The sequence below is a fragment of the Podarcis liolepis genome (assembly GCF_965112155.1).
Source record: "Podarcis liolepis genome assembly, chromosome: 5".
Taxonomy (NCBI): Eukaryota; Metazoa; Chordata; class Lepidosauria; order Squamata; family Lacertidae; genus Podarcis; species Podarcis liolepis.
This window is the reverse complement of record NC_139556.1, coordinates 61,683,913-61,707,559: the sequence shown is the minus strand read 5'-3', so window position 1 is coordinate 61,707,559 and position 23,647 is coordinate 61,683,913. Positions and strand designations below refer to the sequence as shown.

Below are 23,647 nucleotides of genomic sequence, written 5' to 3'. Positions count from 1 at the left end.
CTGTCTATTGACACCAGGCAGACATCTTTGCTGTACTATTTTCTGCTTTTGTTTTAAACATTTTTGTTTAGGCAGGCCTAAAGTTACACATGCTTGATTTCATTTTAGCTACTGTTGATTTAAATAATTTTTAAAATATTATTAAATACCTGGCTTAAATTGTTTTTATTGATAATATATATAATGCTATATTTTCTGCCTCTGCTAAGAGGTTTTTTTTTAAAAAATAATAATCAAGCAGTATATAAATTTTGTTAAATACGTAAAAATAGAAAGGGGGCATATGTGGAGTTACAGCAAAATAATGTAACATTGGCAGCAGCATTAGCTGTAACGCTGAGGAAGAAAGCATGCTGCCACATCTTCTAGGTAGCAAAGCTGATGAACAAATTGGAAACATTTCTGGGCAACCTACAAAGATGGCAAATAGGCTAGAAGGCAAATCCCACGAGGAAAGACCAAAGGAACTGGGTTTATTTAGCTTTAAAGACATGTATGTGGAGAGAGTATGGTGAAAATTTTAAAATTGGTTAACGTGTGATCCTATCCACGCTTACTCTGAGGCTGGGTTAAAGGAGAAATTTGTTGCAGTTTTCATTTAAGAGTGAATTTGTCAAATTTGCACTTTCTGAAACAACATGCAAACGGAAACATAACACTCATCTGAATTTTTTGATGCAAGTTCTCCAACTAAATAATGCATATATTAGGGTAAAGTGTGCATAAACATGAAATTATTAGCAAAAACAATGTACAGAAATGCATTACGGTGGGGAAGATTGCAAAATGTGTGCATTAGTCAAAACTGAATATCAAAATGTATTTATTAGGAGAAATTTGCACTAAGATGCTGATGAATTTTCATGAGAAGTTTTTTTTTAATAAAAAAATATCACAATTTCCTGCAAAATGTGGAGAACTGAATTTAAGGTTGAAAAAATGAAAATTGATTATATGGACACTCTCCATATAAGGCACATGTTCTGCCACTGAGCTATGGCCATTCTACACAGTGGCCGTTTTCTCTGGATCTGGCATAATTTATGCATTCACTCATTTATTATAGAAAATACGGGTGATGCCACTGCTGAATTGTGGCACTCTAGTATTTTCCCTGTTGCCCTTTCATCACTTTTAAGACTTGCTGTTGATTTCTCTAACTTTGTGTGGAATTGTGCCACTGTCCTCTCTACTGTGGAGCAGGAAAGTACTATTTAGTCATATGGCTTGCCCTTTCCCTCAGAGTGTTATCACATCCAATTGCTCTTCCCAGGGAACTATGGGCAATTATAGCTCTGTGAGAGGATTAGTGGTCTCCTAATGGTTCTCAGCACCCTAAACCAACTACAGCTCCCAGAATTCTCTGGCAGAAGCCATGTCTGTTTCAAGTGATATCATAGTGCTTTAAACGTCCAGTGTGAATGTGGTCTTGGACTGTCAACCCTTGGGTTTTTTCTTTTTCTTTAAAAGACCAACTATCTACATGTTAAAAGCAAACTGATTCCCTGTGTCTGCCCAGACAGAATTGTGAATCAGGTTTCCCTGAAATGAATACTAACACAATATTGTACCTGAAATCTTGCTGCGTTTGGGGAAGGAGAGATGCTTTGGGAACTCGGTGTATTTTGTTCCTTTAGTACTACTGAGCTGGTTGGCTGCCTGCAGGGCAGAGAGAAGAATCGGAGACGGACATGGGGTCAGGTGCAAGGGAATTTCCACAGATGGGACAGCCAGCCCCACTTGATGAAGTGTTAATTAGGCTATTCAGGGAACCAGAGCTGCTCAGAACAGTCTGTATCTGTTCCCTACTTTGTGGGGTGGAGGGTCAGGAGTCGTAGCATTTCTCAGAGTTCCCAAAGAATCAGCGGAGTTGTTAGCGGGGAGACTGAGATGACCTCAGCCTAGGTTCAGTCCCATCGTTCCTAAACGATGGATGATATTTGGTAAGTAGAATGTGATGTTATATTTTCCTCTCCAGAAATATCAGATAAAAAATTATTTCCCTTCTTAGAAGTGCAATGGTGCCTTCTGGCATCCTTGTATATAGGAAACTGGTGTCACTCTTTCACGGTGTGCAGCCTTCCTAGGTGTGAATCCAAGATAGAGGATACTAGTTTTCTCTGAAACTGTTGCTTTTAAGCTTTGTTGTTTAGTCATTTAGTCGTGTCCGACTCTTCATGACCCCATGGACCAGAGCATGCCAGGCACTCCTGTCTTCCACTGCCTCCCACAGTTTGGTCAGACTCATCCTCCGTCGTCCCCTTCTCCCTGTGCCCTCCCTCTTTCCCAACATCAGGGTCTTTTCCAGGGAGTCTTCTCTTCTCATGAGGTGGCCAAAGTATAGGAGTCTCAGCTTCACGATCTGTCCTTCCAGTGAGCACTCAGGGCAGATTTCCTTAAGAATGGATAGGTTTGATCTTCTTGCAGTCCATGGACTCTTGCAGTCCAAGAGTCTCCTCCAGCACCATAATTCATAATTAAGCTAAAACCTCATAATTATATTTCCTTCTCTTACACTGAAGGCTATGTGGCCCTTTCTCTCCAGCTTTCTGGTCTCTAAATTATACTGCTGCTGCTGCTACTACTACTACTATTAGTAGTAATAGTAGTTGTTGCAGTATTTACATTTATATCCCACCTTTTGAGATGGCAGTATGCATATAAACTCAGCTGGGCAGAGGGAAAGAGAGAAGGGAAGCAGTGGAAGCAGAGCTGAAGGATGTCTTAATAAAGTACATGCTTTCCTCACTCAAAGTGAGCCTGGATTCTAGCCTGCATTTGCAGTGCTTTTGACAGAAGGCTTTATCAGTGAATCAAATATGGACTGAATCCAATATGGACTGAGTCATCTGTCATGCCCTTTCCCCCAACTTCTGGCAATGACCAGTGTGTGTGTGTGGGGGGGGGAGTTTGCATGTTTAAACCATCAAAAGTTCATGTATGCCACCCCCCCTTTTTTGGGGGGGGTGTTTGTGAAGGGGTGGGAAATCTGCTAAAATGCTCCAAGGAGGGAGGGAGGGTGGGGGATCTGTGATGTCAGGAGATAGCAGCCAATCTGTGTTGTGAAAAGCTGGCAATTGCTGCAAACTAGCAAAACTGGTTTTCGTGGACCACAGCCCTGGAGAGGGTTAGGTACGTGTGACGAGAACTTGATGAGTGTGTTTCCAGAGTGCATCAGTTCCTCTTTTTATGTAAATCCATACACATTCTTTAAAGGGGAGTTATGCCTCAGTTGTCTCACTGAGGCCAAGTGTTCATTGTATATGTATTTTGGCATTTTTGTACTCTTTAGTATTCTCCATTTTGACTGGAATACTTAGCACCTGAATAAAAATTTAAACCAGGCTTTGTGAATGAGATTCTTTAAAAATTCACAGACCCCATATCTTAAGGGAGGAGGCATAGAAAGACATTACACCATACCCCCCCCCCTTTGTAAAATAAGATGTGTTCCAGATTTTTCTGCTTTCTTTGTGTGAGAGGGTTGTGTTTTTTCTGGTAAGGTGAACATAATTTTTTTTCTCCAATGGTTAAAAAATACATGGAAGAATTATGTAAATGATTATTTTGTTTTTATTTAAGTATTCAATAATTCCTCTGCCTCTGCTTAGCAAAATATATAAATTTATGAGGCAAAATATTGAGTTTGTTGTCGCATAATCTGCTGACTTCCTAGCTGTGAGTCTGACCATATGACCAAAAAACCCTTTGAAGTACCTGGACCAAACACTGGGCCTCCCCAGCAACGGAAACCAGAGTAGTAAAAACACTTTCAAAGTGTGAAACTGTGTGGAAATGTATTACGAGGCTCTCTTATGCCATAGATATTTGGTCATGTAGCACAGATGTACATGTAGAAAAACTGGATTTAATATGGGGAAAAATATTGGGTAGTCTTCAACTAACTGTTACTCAGAGTAGACCCATTGAAATTAATGAACCTAACTTAGTCACATTCATTAATTTCAATTAATTTCTACTGGGCAAAAGTTAAAAGTTAAGCAAAAGTTACTACCCACTATGTAGCTCTGAAATAAATGAGTCATCTGTGGAGTGGTAGCAGAACATCATCTATGTATGCTTTTACCATATTACAGTGAATGCCATTGTTACACATGGTATAACATATGAAGCAGCCCTTAGATTCCCATCCAATGACTGACTGTCACTGTAGATATACAAGTAGGGAAATGGTCTAGGACTTGAGGACCATTCCTTCCCAACTTGCTTGTTCATAACCCACTTACCTGATGCCTAAACTGCACACTCTGTAAACTGGTGTGCTCTTCAAAGTAGATATATGACACACAGGGAGAGAAAACAGATGTGGGTCAGGGGAGAAAGTCACACATCAAAGAAAAACCATCACGTGCCAAAGAAATCTCATGAGGATGTACCAATTATCTCGAGTCTTCATGGAAGAAAGAAGATGTCTCAGAAGAATGGAGAAGGACAGATATATAATGGCTATATTTAAGAAGCAAGAAAGGAGAAATTGAGGAGTTATAGGCCCATTAGTCTGACTTTTATACCCTGGAAGTTATTAGAATGGGTTATAAATCAATCTGTTTTAAGCACCTATGGGAAAACAGGGTAATTGCTAGTAGCTGGCATAGATTTATGAAGACGACAACAGGGAAAGCCAACCTAGCAGACTTTTGGCAGGGATCTGCTCTATTAGATCAGGCTAGAACAGTAGGCATTGTATTTTAGCAAGGCTTTTGATGTCATTTCACATATGCAAAATGGAAATACAAGTAGAAGGAAATATCATCAGGTGGGAATACAAGTTGTTAAACAGTTGAACATTCAGAGGAGATTAATTATTTCAACTAGGGATAGGACAGGTGTTCCAAGCGAACGTTGTGTATATCCAACAATCCCATTTTTTACAGATACTCAGCTGTTAGGGTTGTTGCCATGTGGATACCAGAAAGGGAGGTATGGAAAATGTAGATATGCTTTTTGGATCAGCAGATGACATCTTGCCTATGAACTTGTGTTATCAAGATCTGGCTGGATGAATCATCTGGTCCAGTGTTTGACCAATTGGTTCCAGCTGGATACTTGATATGGCACCAGCTTCACCTTCTGAACATTGTTCCTGCCACTTCTATTTTTCAAAGACTCTTCTAGTCTTTGTAAATGAATTATCACCTAGGAGGCTCCCTGTGGGGGTAAGAAATATCACCAGGTGGGGTAGAGATGAAGGGATCAGGGAGGGGTTGCACATAACGTGATCCCGTCAACATAGGGAAATCATAAATTGAGAAGTGGTCCTCTAAATATTTCAAAAGCTTGTCTGCTCATGCTGCCAAAGACTCATCCACTAAGAAGTAGATCACCTTTCCTATTTTGCCACACCCCCTACTTCCATTTTGTTTCCATCAGCCCAAAGGAAACAATGCAGCCTGCCCTTTTCCTGTTGCTGTGGGCATGTTCGTGGAATTTTTATTTTTTAAAAAAGCTCTTTTGCACAGAACGGCTCAAAAGAGCTGTACTGAAAGTAAAACTAACATTTGCCCTTGTGGGTACAGGAAGTGTGAAAAGAAAAGAGGAAGAAAGGAAGTGGTAGCCTTTTATACCAGCAACTCCAAATCCTTGCCTCGCTTGGAGTGACACATTTTTTTAAATTATTATAGCATCTGAACTATCCTTGTTGTGAGCATCTTGCACACACCATGAACTTAAGTGGAGCCCTAGAACCCTAGAACCTTAGAGACTTTTTTTTCATATTCCCAATCAAACTGACACACATACTCACAAACAAACAAACAAACAAACAAACAAACAGGCTGCTGTCTGTCGTGTGTGTGTCTATGTGCATAGCATGTTTCAAGTCACAGAGCCACAACATATGATACGAGACATGGTATTACCCCCACCCACCCAACGTGTTGCATCTTGCCCTTGTTCTTTTTACATGGCTGTCATGGCTATGGAGAAGATTTGAAAATGTACACACAGAAAAACCAAAAGGAGCTTTTGGGGGAAGGGAACGTCCTATTGTCTTCCCATATCTTATTGCCCCTGCTCCAAACTTCTCCTGATTTTGGGGGGCTTCTGTTGCCCCTGTTTTTGCTAAACCAAAACACTGCAGTCAAAATAATCATGCAAATTTGAATAAGTCAGTCTCAGCAAAGTGTGGTGGTTTCTGCCATGCAAAACTGGCAAAGTTGCAAGAGGTCTACCAAATTCTGACTTTCCTTATTGTCATGTACAGCTCTCTGATGTGCTGTTTGCTGCAAACCATACTGTATGCATCATAAAGCCTTGGAAATTTGCTATCTAAGATAATGTAGCATGGTTTTTGATATGCATGCTGGGTGCGCAACACCAAACTACAAGGAAAAAAATGTTTTTAGGTTCTTGGAGATGCTGGGAGCACACTTTAAACTTCCTTTCCTTTCAGAGTTTTTGGGGTGCAGACACTCTAGGAGATTCATTCTTGGATCCTTCTGATTCTCCCTGTTCCCTAGGGAGTCAGTTCTTGGAGCAACTGCGGTACCAAAGGGCTAATCTGAAGCTATTGCAGTAGTATCATAACACCCTAAGAACCTTCACCAACCCCTTCGGAGAATTTCATTAATGGGTCCAGTTTAGCTTAGGTTCTGCTTTCCAAAAAGAATCTTCTTTCCAATCAGAACTGGAGTAAATAAGAGTATGGGTTTTGCTATATCCAACTATTACTTTAAATTGACAAAAGCCTACTGATTCAATGTTGATGTGATATTGCATAGCAGAAGAACAGTATGTCATACTTGGACTTCTTGGGAATGTTAGTGGCCTGTACTGATGTGAGCTGTGAGTGCATGTATGTATGTGTGGACCACTCTCATTTCCAGAAGCTCACATATTTTCTGTATCCCACAGGTTCATGAAGGTGGCAGGGAACACAGTGGATGCTGTTACCTGGCAACAGTAGGTATTTTCCCCCTTTCCCTTTCCAATATTTCTAAACATGCATCAATTTGGGCAGAAGTCAAGAACTGAGCCAGACATCGATAGAACACTATCTTCAGACAAAGAACACAGAGAGAGACTTCTAAGACTACCTTTCCCATTCTATTTTCTTGAGTTCACTCTGTTGGCTAAGGAGAAACTTTTCTAGTTATATGGACAGGCTAAACTCTTGCAGACAGCAGAACTTACGCTGTGAGAAGAATACCGGCTATGTAGCAAGGAATTCTATCACTCATGTTGGTTTTGGTGTCAGAGGCTTCCCTAGTGTGAAGCTCAGGGTAGGCTAAGAATAAATCCTATAAGATAAGCCTTGCACATTTCAGTATCAATGCAAGAAGATATTCAGAGAAAAGATTGCCGCACACCAGTGCCCTATGTGTGGCAGAGGGATGATGTCCTCACAGAAACCTACTGTGTGATGAATATTTCAAACGGCAGAACTTGTCTGCTAGCACTGTTCTTCCCTCACTAGTGTGAGAAACTGGAAGTCATAGGACAAGCTGACTGTGAATATACAGGGATGTTTTCAACTAACTTTTACTCATAGTAGACCCACTGAAATTAACAGACCTAGTCATAGTCATTAAATCCAACAAGTCTATTCTGAGTAAAATGTGGGTTGAGTCACAGAGAGGTACTTTTATTGACATTTCTGCCTTTTTTGCCATTTACCTTAGCAACCAGGTCTGTCTACTCTCTGGGGTCATGTGATAGCTTTAGAAAGACACATGTGCAGCGTTTACCTAGCCTGAATGGGATATTGTCCTGGTTTAACCATATTGCTGAAGGTGACCTGATCAGAAGCAAGGGCCGCTTTTAGAAATGGTGGGCATAGAATTCTTGCTGCGGCAAAAAATGGGCTGTGATCCACAGGCAGTTCTCTTAATGAAGAGTTTGCTCAGGTTAGTGTGACTGGTGTTCCTGCTGCCTAACAACATAGCCTGAGAGCAAGCATGGATTGAATGCCAAGTAATGACAGTCCCTTGTGCTTAGAAAGTTGTTGATGCTCTGTTGTATTTGTTGGCATCTTCAGAATGATGCTGCGCCAAATTAGTATTAGCTTGTACAGACATTTTTGCCAAAATAAATTTCTGGCTTTCCAGGATTCCATGGGGTTGATCCACTAGTGGTGCTGAAACTATCCCTTGTTCCAGAGATTGACTGTCAGTAATCTCTAGGCTAGGGGTGCCTAACCTGTGGCTTTCTGGATATTGTTGGACTCCAGCTCCCATCAGTCTCAGTCAGCATGGTCAATAGGCCCCACATGAGGAAGAGAGCTCTCTCACTCAAACATTATGATTTTGACTGAACAAAGGCAGGATGTGTGTTAGCCTTTCTCTAGTGATTGACAGAAAGTGAAGCTTTATAGAATCAAATAGAAAGAAGGGCCCTCAAAACTTGTCAAGATTTACACTTAGGCAAGATATTATATTATGCAAGACCCCTTTATTATGATGCTTTAATGCCTTCAGCTACACGGAAGCACCATCAGTTTTGCATTCTGAAGGAAGTTCTGTGGTGCACGCAAAAGTGTTTCCCAGGTTATAGCCACAGAATTGCATTTACAGAGAACTCGGTGTTATTTGGAATAACATGGGTTCATGATTCCAGACTATACCTACTTCATTTGTGTGTGAAACTCCATGATAATCGTGTTGGAAACAATAATGCATACCATATAGCACTCCATTCATTCTTGGACTCCAGACTCCAGTGAAGCTTCCTTTCTAAATTTACAGAGATTCAGGAGTGCTGCGCTGATCACTCTCCCAGGCACAGTGGCTACACAATGACTATGTTACCTGTGCATGAGATCTGTTGCTATCACTCATTGAGTGCCGTGGGGTTGATGACAGAACTTTTGCAGTGTATTTGTTCATGAATCAGAGCCTTGGTTCATATACACTAGTAAGCACATATGGTATTGTAGCATACTAGTGGAACAAATGAAACATTTGTTGTAAGAATGCATTGAGTATTTTGCTGCAGAAGGATTCACTCTACAGGAGATGCCCTTAAGACTGAAATGGAGGAAAGGAATTCAAAGTGGAAAATGTGCAATATCCTGTGGTGTGTGTCTGCTCATCTGGGTGGTTAGTGTCCATCTCTCTATCACGAAGGACAAAGCCCATCCATGTGGGTCACACATTCCCCCCCCCCCAATCTAACATGAACTGTTTGAGAAAATCAGCACTTTTAGATAGCAGCAATGGCATGAGTTTAATTACAGAATGTTGTACTAATGCTGGGCCTGATTCTTTGATACTTGTTCCGTACCTTGATTCCATGAAATAGATAGCCGTTGCAGGGGGAAGTTCTGGGAAAACTTCACCCACACACCCTTTCCCCATCAAATAAGCTCCTGCTTTTTCTGGGGAAACTTCATCTGCCCTCCCCTTTCCCTGTAAAGAGCGCCTGCTGCCATCCTTGCTGTAGTTGCTTTGTAGGGGAAAGGTTAGTTGCTAAAAAAAGTAGTGTGTGTGCCCCAGCACTGGAGCAAAACAGCAGGCACAATGAATTTTCACTGAAACTGGGCAGCATCGGAGGTGAGGGATATGTTGTAGGGAATCATGTGAATTTGTTTTAGAAGTGATCAAAGCAGATTGGTAGACAGGCAATTCAAAGGGGGGGGGGCTCACAAACACCACCATCCACATCACAGACCAATCGCCCCAGAGTCAGACTTCAAACACTTGCAGAGTACAGTTGAAAGAGAATGTCCAGAAGTGGCTAAAATCAAAACTGTAAGAGTCTGGTATCACACATGAAAAAAGGAAATAGCTTATGAGGAACAAGCAGAGGGCTTTCTCGGTAGTGGCACCTGCCATGTGGAATGCCCTCCCAGCAGATGTCAAAGAAATAAACAACTATCTGACTTTTAGAAGACATCTGAAAGCAACCCTGTTTAGGGTAGTTTTTAATGATTGATGTTTATTGTGTTTTTAATATTCTGTTGGGAGCTGCACAGAGTGACTGGGAAAACCCAGGCAGATGGGCGGGTTATATACATAATATATCATCATCATCATCATCCTCATCATCATCAGCTAGATTTTCAGGAGTGAGCAAATGGTGACAATACCAGAGATGGAGGAAGTATTTTGTGCAGGAAACTTGTGCCTTGCTGAATAGCTGCAGGGGGAAGGTGCCAGCTTCCCCTTCCCCAGCTAGTGAGAAAAAACTGGGAGGTGGGACGAAGAGAGGAGGTGGTGGGGCTCTAATTCCAAGCAGACCTTCCTGGAGCAGGAATGGATTTGGAAATTCCTGAGTGTTGGGAAATGGCTTTAATGCAATTAACTGAAATAAAAGGAGGGGGTCAGATAATGGGGCAAAGGTTCCTCTACCATAAAGAGGAGTAAAACAAAAACAGCTGTTCTGAAGCCCTCAAACTTTGCTCATTAAATCCCATCTGAGGCTAATGGTTTGGGCCGTTAATTGTGGGTGGTGTCTTAAAAAGATACTGATGCTTTCATAGTTTTGCTTAGTGTAAGAGGCAGCTGGTATCCCAACTCCCCAGAAATGGCTTGCATGGGCTTTTAAGCATGCAGGTAGGCAGCAAGCACAGTGCAGACAGTGATGTGGTGCTGAATTGCATGATTAGATATGTAATAGACATTTCTTGTCCATGATTCAGCTTGGGCTTTTGCTGCTGAAGTTAACATGTTGATGGGGAGAGGAAAAGAACCCTTCCAGTCTTCTTTAAGTTCCTGAACCGGAGAGCTGCCAGCAGAGCAAATATATTGTTACACACCACTCAAATCTCCATGAATGGTGCGAGATTCTAAGGGATGCAGATGCACTAACCAGGGTCTATGTTTCCTTTTGGGACAATGTGCCACAACAGAGACTGTGGTCTCTTTATGATATATGAAAATAATGTTTTTTCTGCTACCACTGAAGCTGATATTATTTTGCTCAGAAGCCTGATTGAGCTTCAGACTACTGCTCTTGGGAAGGAGTGCGGTCTGTTGGGCCCATGCCAAACTTTAAACAACTTCTTCATTAATTTCCTAACCCCAAACCTCACAGTAACTATACCATTCAGTTGTAGGGCTCAACTCCTGCCATATTTGTCCAAACAGCATTCCCCACTATGCTTCCAGATGTGCTAGCAAACATTTTAAGTCAAACATGCTGTGCAGTCCCTTTGTTTTAATCCAAGGGATGTGCTGACATGTAACACTAAGGCAAGGTGTGCGACTTGTTTATCCATAATGTGCACTAGCATTCCTGTTTTGCTCTTCCCAGCTGGGGAAAGCAAACCACAACCCTTGACTTTAGCATTATGTCCAAACCAGTGTGCATTATTTGCTCCTCTCCAAACTAACCATGCTGCGAAGCCAAGGTTTATTATTCTTGTCTTGCCGACTGTGGTTTGTTTGGGAGCAATGTACTGGGAGGAGCACTTGCTAGGATGACATCAGGCTAAGCCAGAACTTGTGGATTGTTGCTCCCAGCTGGATGAAGGGAGGAGCAAAGCAGGAATGCTTGAACTGTATGCATTAGCATACAACTTGTGCATATTATGGTTCAAAAAACCAACACACATCTTGGCTTAGCATTACATGTGAACGTGCTCAGTGGTTCAAACTTTTCACAACAGACTTCCGCCCCTCGAAACACATGCAGAGGAGCCACACAGTTTCAGCATGACAGCAGGTGCTAATCTTGTAGCCTTTAGGAGGGTCTAGGACCCACCCACCCCCTTCTCAGCAGGAAAGGTCTGCTTTGCCTGTCTCAAAAGCCCAAGGACGTTTTTATGCATCATGCAGAAAAGGGAATGCTCCAATAAAAGTAAATGGGAGTGTTGGAAACAACTGATTGCCATTGGGCAGCTATCTACCAGACCTAGTGGAGCAGCCAAGAGAATCACCAGATGTGGGGTTAGTTTGCTCTGGTGTTCTCCCTATCCTTGCAAAGATGCTGGAGACACTTAAGCAATGCAATAGTAAAAACACTGGTAAAGTTCTGTGCCATCTTGCCTGCCTGGTGACCAGTCTCTCATGTTTGGAAAGAAAACTCCCAGGGGTGTCTTAGAACCAGCACATCCTTGCCTGTCATTTTCCGGCCCAAGTCTAAATCCATCCAGTACTTTTTCAGAAAATATCCTCTGCTGGCATTATCCTTCTGCTTACAATGTTGCCTCTGCAATAAATCTAGTCCCATTTACCCTCTCTTTTCATTCATGCACTGATTTGTTATACCTATATATTGCACTCTTTCATGGGGAAACTCAGCGTGGCTAATGGAGGGTGGTAATGGCCCGGTCAGTGTATGGTTTCTGAAACATTGGTCCATATATCTCTTTACAGGATCTGGTGTTGGTAAGAGCATAAAAGGAACTCCACTGGATCAAATCAACTATCCATCTAGTTGAGCACCCTTTTCCCCACAGTGACCAACCACATGCCTTTGGGACACCCACAAGTGCATGAACACAATAACCCTTCCCTGTTACTGCACCCCAGAAACTGGTGCTGAGGGACACACAGCCTCTCAAATCTGGTGAAGAATTGTGCATTTCCTGTTCTTTCACGTGTCAGAAAGAACAGGGTGGTGAGGTTAGTTGTAGCAGTGTATTCATACTTGGTCAATCAATTAATATGCACAATGTGAGCAGAAGGGCCTGACTGGATGGGCAAGCTCACAGTTGGGAACCTTAATAATATTTTCCTCTTTATTTTGCACCAGATGTGGTGCTAGGCACTGTGTGGAACATAGAAACGTGTTTTTGCCCAGAGGGCTTGCTGTCTTCATTAGATGGACAAGTTAGTAGGAAGTAGAGATCAGGGACTAATTGCACAATTACTTGTGCAAATGGAAGTGCAGGTGCAGGTGCAGGGAAAGACTTTTCTGAAGAGATGGAATATGGAAGGGCTTTTAGAAGAGAGGGAAATTGTGGGGAGGGTCCTCTGGGCACAGGGAGCATCCTGTGGCAGAAGGCACAGAGAAGAGAGTGGTAGAAGAAACAAAGGTCAGTAAGAGCAACTCATCTTATGCAGAACAGAGAGCAACCTTTGGGGAACCCCAAATGTGGGCATCAGAGGCGCGGTCCTTAGCCAGGGTGAGGGAGAGCACATAACTGCAGCCCCTCTCTGACTGTTGCCTTCTCATTTTCATTCCAGTTACTACCTTGATGGCCGAGTGGCCAAGGTGACGGACTTCCTGAAAACGCGCCTGTTAGACACACTCTCTGACCAGATCAGGAAAATCCAGAAAGTGCGTGAGTGAGAGGGATGGCTGGGGCAAGAGGGCAGCATGTCTCCAAGGGTGGGGAGCTTTCTCCTGGGCTCACTCTGCCCGGTGCTAGACACACCTAGCAGGGGTTTCAGTTGGGACCAACCTTGCTACTTATGGGCCCCGCAGGATCCCAGCTTTCAGGTCAGGCTAAGCAAAGCTGGGAGAGTAGGTATGAAGATATCCAAGATATGCCCCATAGACGGGCTCTGTCCCTATGGGAGCATTGGGAATAGCTACTTTGGAGTCAGTCAAGCTGTAGTAGTATCAGAACTTCTGGTAGATTATGGCAGTAAATGAACTATAGTCTCAACAAGATAGGAATTGAGGGTGAGGCAATAGACCTTTGGAAATTAAAATGAAAAGTAAGATGGAAATATGGTTCTTCTTTATGGAATGCACCTTGCTTAGCTTTGAGGCTTCCTGGCAGGAATGTTTGATCCATTGTTGACTAGAATGGTCGACTCATCAAAACAAACATGATTTATCAGAAAGGACTTTTTAAATCTTAATTTGGGGTCGGATTTTCATCTGGGCTATCAGGCTGATCCTAATAGGGGACCAATCATTCTGTTAGAGAACCCAACACAGATATTAGGTGAAGTGCCACTAATTGAAGTTATGAGCCCCTTTCTATGCTCTTGCCTTGTTTTATTGCTACAAGATGCTGCCTTCAGGTAATGAAGCCAGGTCTGGCAAGTGGCCAGATCTCCTAGGCACTCTGACAGGTCTCCTGTGCAGAGGCAGAAGGAACTGCAAGCTGGCATCCTCAGTCCTTGTTGTCACTGATGTGCTTTTGTTTGCTGGCGCCGTCTTGTCCTGGGCATGTCTGTGCTGCCAAGGTTTGTCTTGTGTTACGATGGCATTTCCCAGGCCGGTATCTCTGATGCCATGCTCATATCTCCATTTCACCACTTCAGATGCTCAGCAAAGCACCACTGTCCAATTTGGTCTTAGAATCAAGGCCTTGTGAGAAAGTTTTGGCTGCTCCAAAACTAGCAGGTTTGTTGCCACCCTGTGCCCAGGACTATTATTACTCTCATTATGCAATCTGGCATGGTTGTGACGTGAGATTGCTTCATAGTTGCTACCACCATAGTTCCTATTCCCAGTTTCTCAGGAACAGTTTAGAGTCTGAAATCCTGTCCTGACTTATGGAGAAGTTAGACCCTGTGCACCCATGTAGATTGACCATCTGAGCACTAACCAGATTTCCCCCCTTTCATTTGGCTGCTATTCCTTTATTTAGTTCTTTGGCAAATTTACACATTATACTTGTACATACAGTAAGGAGCTATGTCTGATCCCAGCTCCATGGTGCATTGTATTTATATCATAAAAACAGTGAAAAATGGGTTAGCTGTGCACATATGTTTATGTATATACACATGACAAATACAGTGAAAGTGGCCCTTTTATGCAGTGCTGGTTGAAGGGCAGCTTTCAATGAACATATATGCAAAGGAGTCACCATGTGAGGATCAGAGATGATCAACTTTTTAAAACTGAGAATGAGGGCAACCTTTGCTGCATAACTGCTATGTGGGGATGGATGGTGGTCCAGTCAGGAAGATGGTAGGGTTGCCCCATAGTTAGATGGCATGCCAGCCTAATGTGATGTAACTTGGAAGGGAAGTTTATCTATGTATATGGGATATATCCTACACAAGTTAGTGTGTGCGTGTAATTTCTATTTCTGTAAGGAGATGGGACTTTGAAGAAATAACAACCCCGTCTTGCAACAGTGGGGTGCTTTCTTCGTCAGCATGTTATGTGGTGCTTCAGATGGGACACATAAGCCTAGGGAAGGGAACCAGTGCTGGATTAGAGGCTCCTGGGGCACTTAAGAAATGGTCAAAGTGAAAGCCTGCAAAGACCTGTATGTTAAGGGGTTGGAGTAAGATCAGTGCAGGAACTGGAAGTGGGGGAGAGGTAAGGAAGATTGATGCCAGGCAATGGGGTGGTGTTGGTAAGATATTTTCTTTAGCTCATTGTGTTTCCCACCTATTACTCACCTCTACTCTGTGACCTCATTAAGCCATGCAAAGCCAAGCAATCCTATTTGTGCTAACCTGTCCACATCCATAGCATTTTATGAGTACTAGCTGCCTCCTGAAGATTACTGACCATCCTTGCCCTTTTATTTTGGTAATAGGTTGTCAATGCACATGTGCCTGGAAAAAGGATTTGGCTCGAGGGCATCGGAGCCACCTCTGAAGGAGGCATCACCAACCTCTCAGATTCCTATGCTGCCAGCTTCCTGTGAGTCAACCTGAGTGTGTTTTTGTTGGTGATGGTAGTGGTGGTGTGTGTGATGTGGAGACAGGGAATTAATCAATGGATAATTAATCAAAAGGTATGTCAGCTGGTTGTCCCCTGGCTGTTTGTCCTTGAGTACAAGGATCCTTCACCAGTTCCCCAGTCCAGCACCCCAAATCCAGTTTGGAACCCTAGCAAGGAGGTTGGGGAGAGGTAAACTCTTTGCATCTTGCTGCAGTCCCAGTCTGGATTGGAGAGGGAAGCATACACTGAAAACAGCAAAAACAAAAAAAGGTTCCGACATGGGTTTTTGTTTTGTTTTGTTTGCAATGAAAATTTCAGGCCCAGGAAGCACAATCCAGATTGAGACAACAGCAGAAGGGCAAAGGATTAAAGCCCCACAAATTTAGGTCCTGATAAGGGTCATGTGCCCCATGGAAGCAGTGTGTGTGTGTGCGTGTGCGTATGCACATGGACAGAACTCCACAGTTAAGGTCACATGCAGTGTCTCCCCCCCCCCCCGCCCAGTGAATTGATTCTCTGCCTCATTTCCAGAATAAAAGTTTCAGAACACTTTGCGCATTGATCTAGACCTACTTAACTGGGAGTAAGTCCCATTTAATTTAATGAGTAGTCCCATTTTACTTCTGAGTAGACATGTATAGAATTGCACTGAAAAGCAACAGCCCTATGCATACTGTCACGGGAATGAAATGCATTGAATACAGTTGGACTTTCTTCTGAGTAAACATATATAGGATTTCACTGTGAATGCATTATTGTAAATTCTTCGTAAGAAATTCCCCACCAAAAGCATCTGTTTACCAGAAAGAGACAGGAAAAACTTTATGACTGTAGGACCACTTGGACAATGGAACAAACTGCCCCAAAGTTATGGAATTTCCTTCCATGGAGAAACTTTTAAGGATAAACTGGATGGCTAGTTTTCAAGCTCTAAGGAAATCCTGCCAGTGAAAGAGGCTGTTTTCAATGAGGTCCCATTCCATCCCATTCACTTATCCAAAGTGTGTATCTTGCCTGTTCTTCAGGACGGTTTTTCACAGCTTGGCTTTGCCATTGACAAGGGTGATTCAAGGCTTTTCTCCCTTCTCTACAAGTATAGGAAATTGGTCTAGTGAAGCACAAAACTCAATTTCATGAGAATTTTAGCTTTCTTTACCACCCAAGAAAGAAGGCTTTGGGCCCTTATGTGGTAGGTTTGGAACATTTTCTGGAGACATCTCTGACGTCAGAGAATTGAGTAATTTTTATATTTTCTGTGGTCAGAGAGAAGGAAGGACATCAGTGCCTTGCAGAGCTGCTTGTCCCTCCCAGCTACTTACAGAAATGGAATACATTTTTCTTAAAAAAATAGGCACCAATTTGTTTTATCTGTATACTTTATATCAGCCTTCCCAACCAGGTGCCTTCCAGATGTTTTGGACTACAAATCCCATCATCCCCGGCCCATTCTGGCTGGGGCTGGTGGGAGTCACAGTACAAAACATCTGGAGAACACCAGGTTGGAGAATCCTGTTTTATATAGAGTCCAGCTTTTTGAGCCATAGAGTTTGGGATATCTCAGCATGATGTTTGTTTGTTTGTTTGCTGGCTTGCTTGTTTGCTTGTTTATTAAGCACAGAGTACACATACCTCTGGCTTCCTTTCCCAGCAGCTTGGTCAGAGTGCTGATTGGCTGAAAGTTCCCATGCCCTTTTTCTCTTCCCTATCAGCACCCGGCCCGTTTGTCTTTGCTCATTAGAATGTCAGATGTACAGTGAAGATGGTGTAGCTGTACATCAGCAGACAGGATTAACTTGAAAATTGCTGCCTGCTCTGTGCTATTTTACACGTGTAACCCAATTCTGTGCATGCCTCCTCCCAAGTCAGTCAGTCAGTCAGTCATGCTTACTCCCAAATTCACTGGGGTTTACTAAGCGTATAAGTAAGATTGCAGCCTTGCAGCTAAAATGAGTAAATAAAAATGACTTCTAAAATTGCATCTTTTCTTTCTATTTTATTTCTGTGCAATCGCTTTGCTTCTTCCTAACCTCAGGGACCATCACTGATAGTCATGGAATTGTTTCTTTGGCTATCACTGAATATCTCAGCTGGGATCTATATAACTGTGTACAGTAATTCCAGCACAGCCTTTAATGGAAACGGGGAAAATGTGTAGCATTAACCGTGTTCCCAAAAGTGGTTTTCACCAGATAACTTCACAACATTTTATCACATTAGCATCTATCTCTTGAAAAACACTTGAATTTCTGTTGCCAAAAGAGCAGAGGACTTTTATCAGAGTGCAAGCTGGATAAGAAAGTAGTGCTGTGTGCTGGATAGGGTGTGGTAGGGATACTTGAAGAATTTGTTTTTTGCAAATTCCAGTTCAAACTGGTCTGATCTGGATTAATGTAATTATTCACAAACTTTCACACTTTTCTGAATGTTGCAATTCAATTTTCAGCAGTTTCAACAAATGATTGATTGGGTGTGTATTTTAATGTGAATCTGTGTTTTCATGCTGACTTAAAATCACATATAAACTGATGCAGAAATGAACTAAATTTTAAGATTGGCAAAATGAGAAACTGAAAGAAACTAAATTGTCATGTTTGTTCATTCCTGGTTAATCGTGGCAAAATGCATTTAAAATGAATCTTTTGAGAAAGAGTATATTAGAAAAAGTATTTTAAGAGAAAAAGCTTTTAAAATAAATATTTTAAAATTGGTTTTTATCTAACTAGCCCATCATTGCATACATGGAATGACTTTTGTAAGTACAGTGGAGTTTTCCCTACACTCCAGTCTGCTCCCCCAACCCTCTAGGGCAGATTTGGGGGTGACATGGGGGAAGGAGAGAGGGAGGTATTCCATTGCACTTGTAGAAGTCATTCTGCACATTCACTATACTGTATAGCTGGATTCAATCCATATCTTTAAAATGTGAATTTTTGTGCAGGTTTTAAAAAAATATTTGTTGATCAATGCAGGAAAAAAATGAATCCATGCAAAAGTGACACAGGTGAACACATGCAAAAGCAACATGGACTTCAATTGATTGGTCCATCACTAGAGTATTGCACTTGAAAAAGAGACATTGCACTTCGAAATTTCATCCAAACTAGAACCCTTTTGAATTAAGGCATTATTTTTCCACAGCAAGTTCCATATGGCGCTTATTATAGCACTATATTATCTGAAGATGCTGGTCCCTATGGCCAAGATTCTTCTATAATGTTTACTATGAAGTAGTAAGTCTCTTTCGGGGAAGGTTGCCTGTAACTTTATGAAGAAGCTTCCTCATTGTGTCTTCTGCCTCTAATTGCTTCCTATTCATGAAGGCAGCAGCAGTGTTGAAGATCTTCTTAATTAGTCTCTGTTATTGTGTGGGGGGTGCTTTCTTTTCATTTTTGAATTTTCTTTTCAATTGTAAAATAATGCTATTTCAGAAAATAAAAAACAAGAAGAAATCCATAGTTAAAACTCACCAGGGTACAAATAATTGACTAATTAAGGGGTAATGAAAAGACAGATTGTTGGTTGCACTGAACAATAACAAAGCTTATACAGTGGTACCTCGCAAGCCGAATGCCTCGGAAGACGAAAAACTCGCAAGACGAAAGAGTTTTTTGTTTTTTGAGTTGCTTCACAAGACGAATTTCCCTATGGGCTTGCTTTGCAAGATGAAAACGTCTTGCAAGTTTGTTTCCTTTTTCTTAAAACCGCTTGAAGAGGTGCAGTTGTGACTTGACCGTGCTTCACAAGACGAAAAATTCGCAAGACGAAAAAACTCGCAGAACGAATTAATTTCGTCTTGCGAGGCACCACTGTAATTAAAGACACAGTAGCCGTAGTGCTTTGCTAGTCCACATTGAATATTGCAATTGCATTTTACCTCTTAAAAAACAAACAAATCGGCTCTGCAAAAAGGCAACACAGACAACACAATCATTCCAACTGGTTGACTATGAGCTCATTTGAATTCTCCATAAAAATGACTGAATAAAGAATAGCGATTCCACACTATAAACAGTCCAATCTCTGCTCAGCAGTGAACCTCAATGGGTGACTTCAGGCCAGTCACTATTGCTCAGTTTAAACTACCTCACAGGGATGCTGTGAGGGAAAAAATGGAGATGAAGACGTTTGTACTGTACTTCCTTGATAGAAGGAACTAAATCTATTGTTAATACTTCAGTTGCTCTTAAGTATGGGAGCCAAGAATCTGTGGGGCTGAGGCAGAATGTAGAAGAATGTTCTGGGGATCCATCGCCTGCTACTCTCTGAAATACTGATTAAGTCCTCTGGTGTGTTTTTTTGCCAGGTGGCTGAACTCTCTTGGGATGTTGTCTAGTCAAGGCATTGATGTAGTAATGCGACACTCATTTTTTGACCATGGGCACAACCATCTTGTGGACCAGAACTTCAACCCTTTGCCGGTAGGTGTGCCACACCATGTTCCATTCTGCATCTTTTGAATTTGCCCCCTCACCAGTCTGTTCTTATTGGGTCTCTGCCACACCAGACTGCTTGGTTTCCTTATCTATTTACGATAGGTAAGCAGTGTGACCATGACCTCTTGTTTTGCCCTATTCTCCACACCTCTTTTTACACACACACACACACACACACACACACACACACACACACCATCCTTTTTGCAGTTGCTGTTTCAGAACAGCAGTTATTTTCTTAACCAATAAAGATATATGACATGTTGACCCCCACACAGTACGTCTTGTATTCACATATTTATTTATTACTACATTATTATATCCCATTTTTCCTACAGAGAGCTCAAGGTAGCATAGGTAATTCTCCCTCTCCACATTTTATCCTCACAAAACCCCTGTGAGGTAAATTAGGCTGAGAGACAGACCCAAGTGAGTTTCATGGCTGGGTGAGGTTTTGAACTCTGGTCTCCCAGGTCTGAGGCTGTATTCACACCATACATTTAAAGCACTATGATGCCACTATGATACAGTCAAGGCTTCCATGCCAAGAATTCTAGGAGCTGTGGTTTGTTAAGGGTGCTGAGAGTTGGTACGAGGTCCCTATTCCCCTCACAGCAGTACAATTCTCACAGTGGTTTTACAGGGAACTCTGGGAATTGTAGGTCTGTGAGGGAAACAGGAGCCTCACAACAACGCTCAGCTCCCAGAATTATTTGGGGGAAGCTATACCTGTTTAAAGTGGTATCACAGTGCTTTGAATATATGGTGTGAATGTGGCCTTAGTCCAACTTTCTAACCACTAAACTACACTGCTTCTCCACTGTACTCTGATCTCCACTGTACTAGCTCTGTCCCCATCTACATTTCTGTGTCCCCATTTCAGGCCAGGGCTGGCTATCCCTTTCCCTGTTGTCAGATGTGCAACACAGCACCCACCCCTTTCTCTTATCTCTCTCCGCCCGTCCACTTGCAGTGTCTCTGCCATATCAGTCTCAGTTTTTCCTCCCTGCCTTTCCTGTTCCCAGTCTGTAAATCAGGGGATTTGTGCTTGACTTCTGTGCCCTTGACCTGTTCCTCAGACTCTTGGCTGCATCACAAAAAAAGAAAGAAAGAAAGAAAAAGCTACGAGCAGCTGAAAATCCACTGCTCCTTGTGGCCTGTTTGAACTCGGCTTGAAAATACATTTTTCCAGATTGGTTTCTTTCAGTGCTAATAGGAGACATTAGTTAATGTCAAGCACAACATGTTGAAAGCAGATGGGGGCAGGATTACCTCTGGAGCTGGAACTTGGTCCACTGTGAAAGTCTCTGTGGGACCCTTGTGGGGTACACAAGAGCAAGAGAGTCAGGGGTTTCTTGGGGGGCACAAGCAGGAGGGGGGCAGGAGAGGAGTCTTAAGAGTCCTGAAAACATGCTGTAGTAACAACCAAAGACAGGGCAGCCGGCTCCTTAGGGAAAGACTAAAGAGTCAGGAAAACGGAGCTGAACACAGTTTAGATTTATAGGAACGAAGGTGAAAGGAGTTCACAACTTCACACAGCAGGGCAGTTCCCTCCAGTTTAATGCAAACCCGCTCATTTGTAGCTCTTCAAAAATGCTGAGGCCGTTGCTGTTCCAAGCGCTCAGGACTCTAATAAGGAAACCGTATGTAAAAGGTCTTTAAAAGTAGCAGGTTTTCTTTTCATCTTTTTTCAGTCTAATAAATTCTACACCTTGCAAGTGGAACTCTTGGCAGCGCTGAGAAGCTCTGGATCTCCTCGGCCAGGAATTTACAAGCCTGGTCCAGGGTACCAATCTGAGAGACACTGCCAGCAGGCCCCTGGAATGCAGCGGTGGGGATCTGGGAAGCAGAAGGGCTGCCGCAAATGCGGAGTCCTGCCTGTAATGAGCTGTAGATTTTGCATTCTTCTGCAGCTGAGTCCCTGGGAGACTCTGGACTTCTTACAGTTGTCTCTCAGATAATCAGCTGTTGGTTCTGGCTCCTTCAGCCTCACATCTTTGGGCATCAGGAAAATGGATTAGAGAAGTCAAAACCCCCTCCCCATTAAAAAAAGAGAAAAGAATTGTAGAGTTGGAGGTGACTGTGAGGGTCATCTAATACAAGACCCTGCAATGCAGGAATCTTTTCCCCAATGTGGGGGTCAAATCCATAGCCCTGTGTTTAAGAGTTCCATGTTCTACCAACTGAGCTATCCCAGGTTCTTTGGGTGGATCCACGGTACGAAAGGACATCATGTTTTTTCCAGTGATCAAGGTACGTTGGAAAAAGCAGGTTATCCTTAACCCCCAATTCGTATTCTTCCCTAGAAAGACTGAGAGGGGGAGCATTTTTGGAGGCTTTTTTTATTCATGATGCCTTGGTCCAGAAGGGCAAAAAAAGGGAGGGAGGTCGGATCTGATTTGATATTTTAATGCTTTGATGAATTTGTCTTGTTCCTCCCCTAGAGGACTAGGTCAACAAATGACTAATATATGAAATAAATAAATCTGTCTAATAACGAGGTAGAGGGGAAGAGGAAAGGATATATAGCTTACAGCTAATGATCAGCCTTCCAGGGGACACGTGCAGAAGAACAAGTGTTACATGGTCTCAAACCAAAATTACATATGCCATCAACTGAGCATGCAAATATAATATTTAGTTGGGCTTTTATTTTGTATCTTTATCTTGTGAGCCATCCTGAGATCTTTGGGTGAAGGACAGTATATACATTTAATAAATAAAGTCACAATATACCGTATTTTTCGTCCCATAGGACGCTCCATCCCATAGGACGCACCTAGTTTTTTTGGGGGGAAATAAAGGGAAAAAAATTCCCTTTATTTCCCCCCCAAAAGCAGGTTGGGGAAACCGAACCAGGTCGAGGAACAGCGGGATGGCGGCGCTGCGCCTCCCTGCTGTCCCCCGAGCTTGTGGGGCTGGCCCATGTCTGCCCGGTGCGAGGGGCGCTCTGCTTCAGCAGGCTGCTATCCGCAGCGTGGGGAGCCCTGCGGGGGCCTCCCGCAGGGCTGCCTAGGCTGCGGGTGTGTTCCCGAAGCGCCGGGCGCTCTGCTTTCAGCGCGCCCGGTGCTCCGGGAAGCAGGCTGCTATCCGCAGCCTAGACAGCCCTGCGGGAACTCCCACAGGGCTGCCTAGGCTGCTGATGTCTTCCTGAAGCCTGGAGAGCGAGAGGGGTCGGTGCACACCGACCCCTCTCGCTCTCCAAGCTTCAACGAAAGCCTGCATTCGCCCCATAGGACGCACCCAGATTTCCCCTTCATTTTTGGAGGGGAAAAAGTGCGTCCTATAGGGCGAAAAATATGGTAAGTCATTTTCTCTTAAGTCACTGCTATACCAGGTGACTGAGAGTATGGGGGCCCCAGAAGGGTCCAAGTCTTGGGGGGGGGGTGTATGTGTGTGAGAGAGATGTAGGAGAGTTTCCTGTAGGATTTGCAAGTGCTTCAAGGTAGTCCTAATGTGGAACAGGACTCCCTATTCTGTGCTATTTATCTTCAGGGCACTGCACTTGAAATGGCCGTCCTTCCATTTCTTTTTTTAAAAGCATCTCTCATTACACTTTTAGCCAATATCTTTCCTTTTTGCCCTCAGCAGGTGAGTTGCTAGAGGGTTTTTGTTTTTTTAAAAAAACCAGCAACAGTAACAGCAAGGCCAGACTGAACCTGGGGTGAGGTGTGGCGGCCGCTCTTTTCCCGTGGGAGCTATCACTGAGATGAAAGCAGCCGTTTGGGCCT

General features: G+C 42.9%; 1 protein-coding gene across 1 annotated transcript in view; it reads left to right on the top strand.

The window, feature by feature from the left end:
- Positions 1-23,647, top strand: part of HPSE2 (heparanase 2 (inactive)) — a 109,125-nt gene that overhangs the window by 77,446 nt on the left and 8,032 nt on the right. The window contains exons 6-9 of the mRNA XM_083505794.1: positions 6,874-6,921; positions 13,089-13,182; positions 15,356-15,462; positions 19,787-19,901. Coding sequence (XP_083361920.1) covers positions 6,874-6,921; positions 13,089-13,182; positions 15,356-15,462; positions 19,787-19,901 — 364 coding nt within the window. The remainder of the gene's footprint in view (positions 1-6,873; positions 6,922-13,088; positions 13,183-15,355; positions 15,463-19,786; positions 19,902-23,647) is intronic.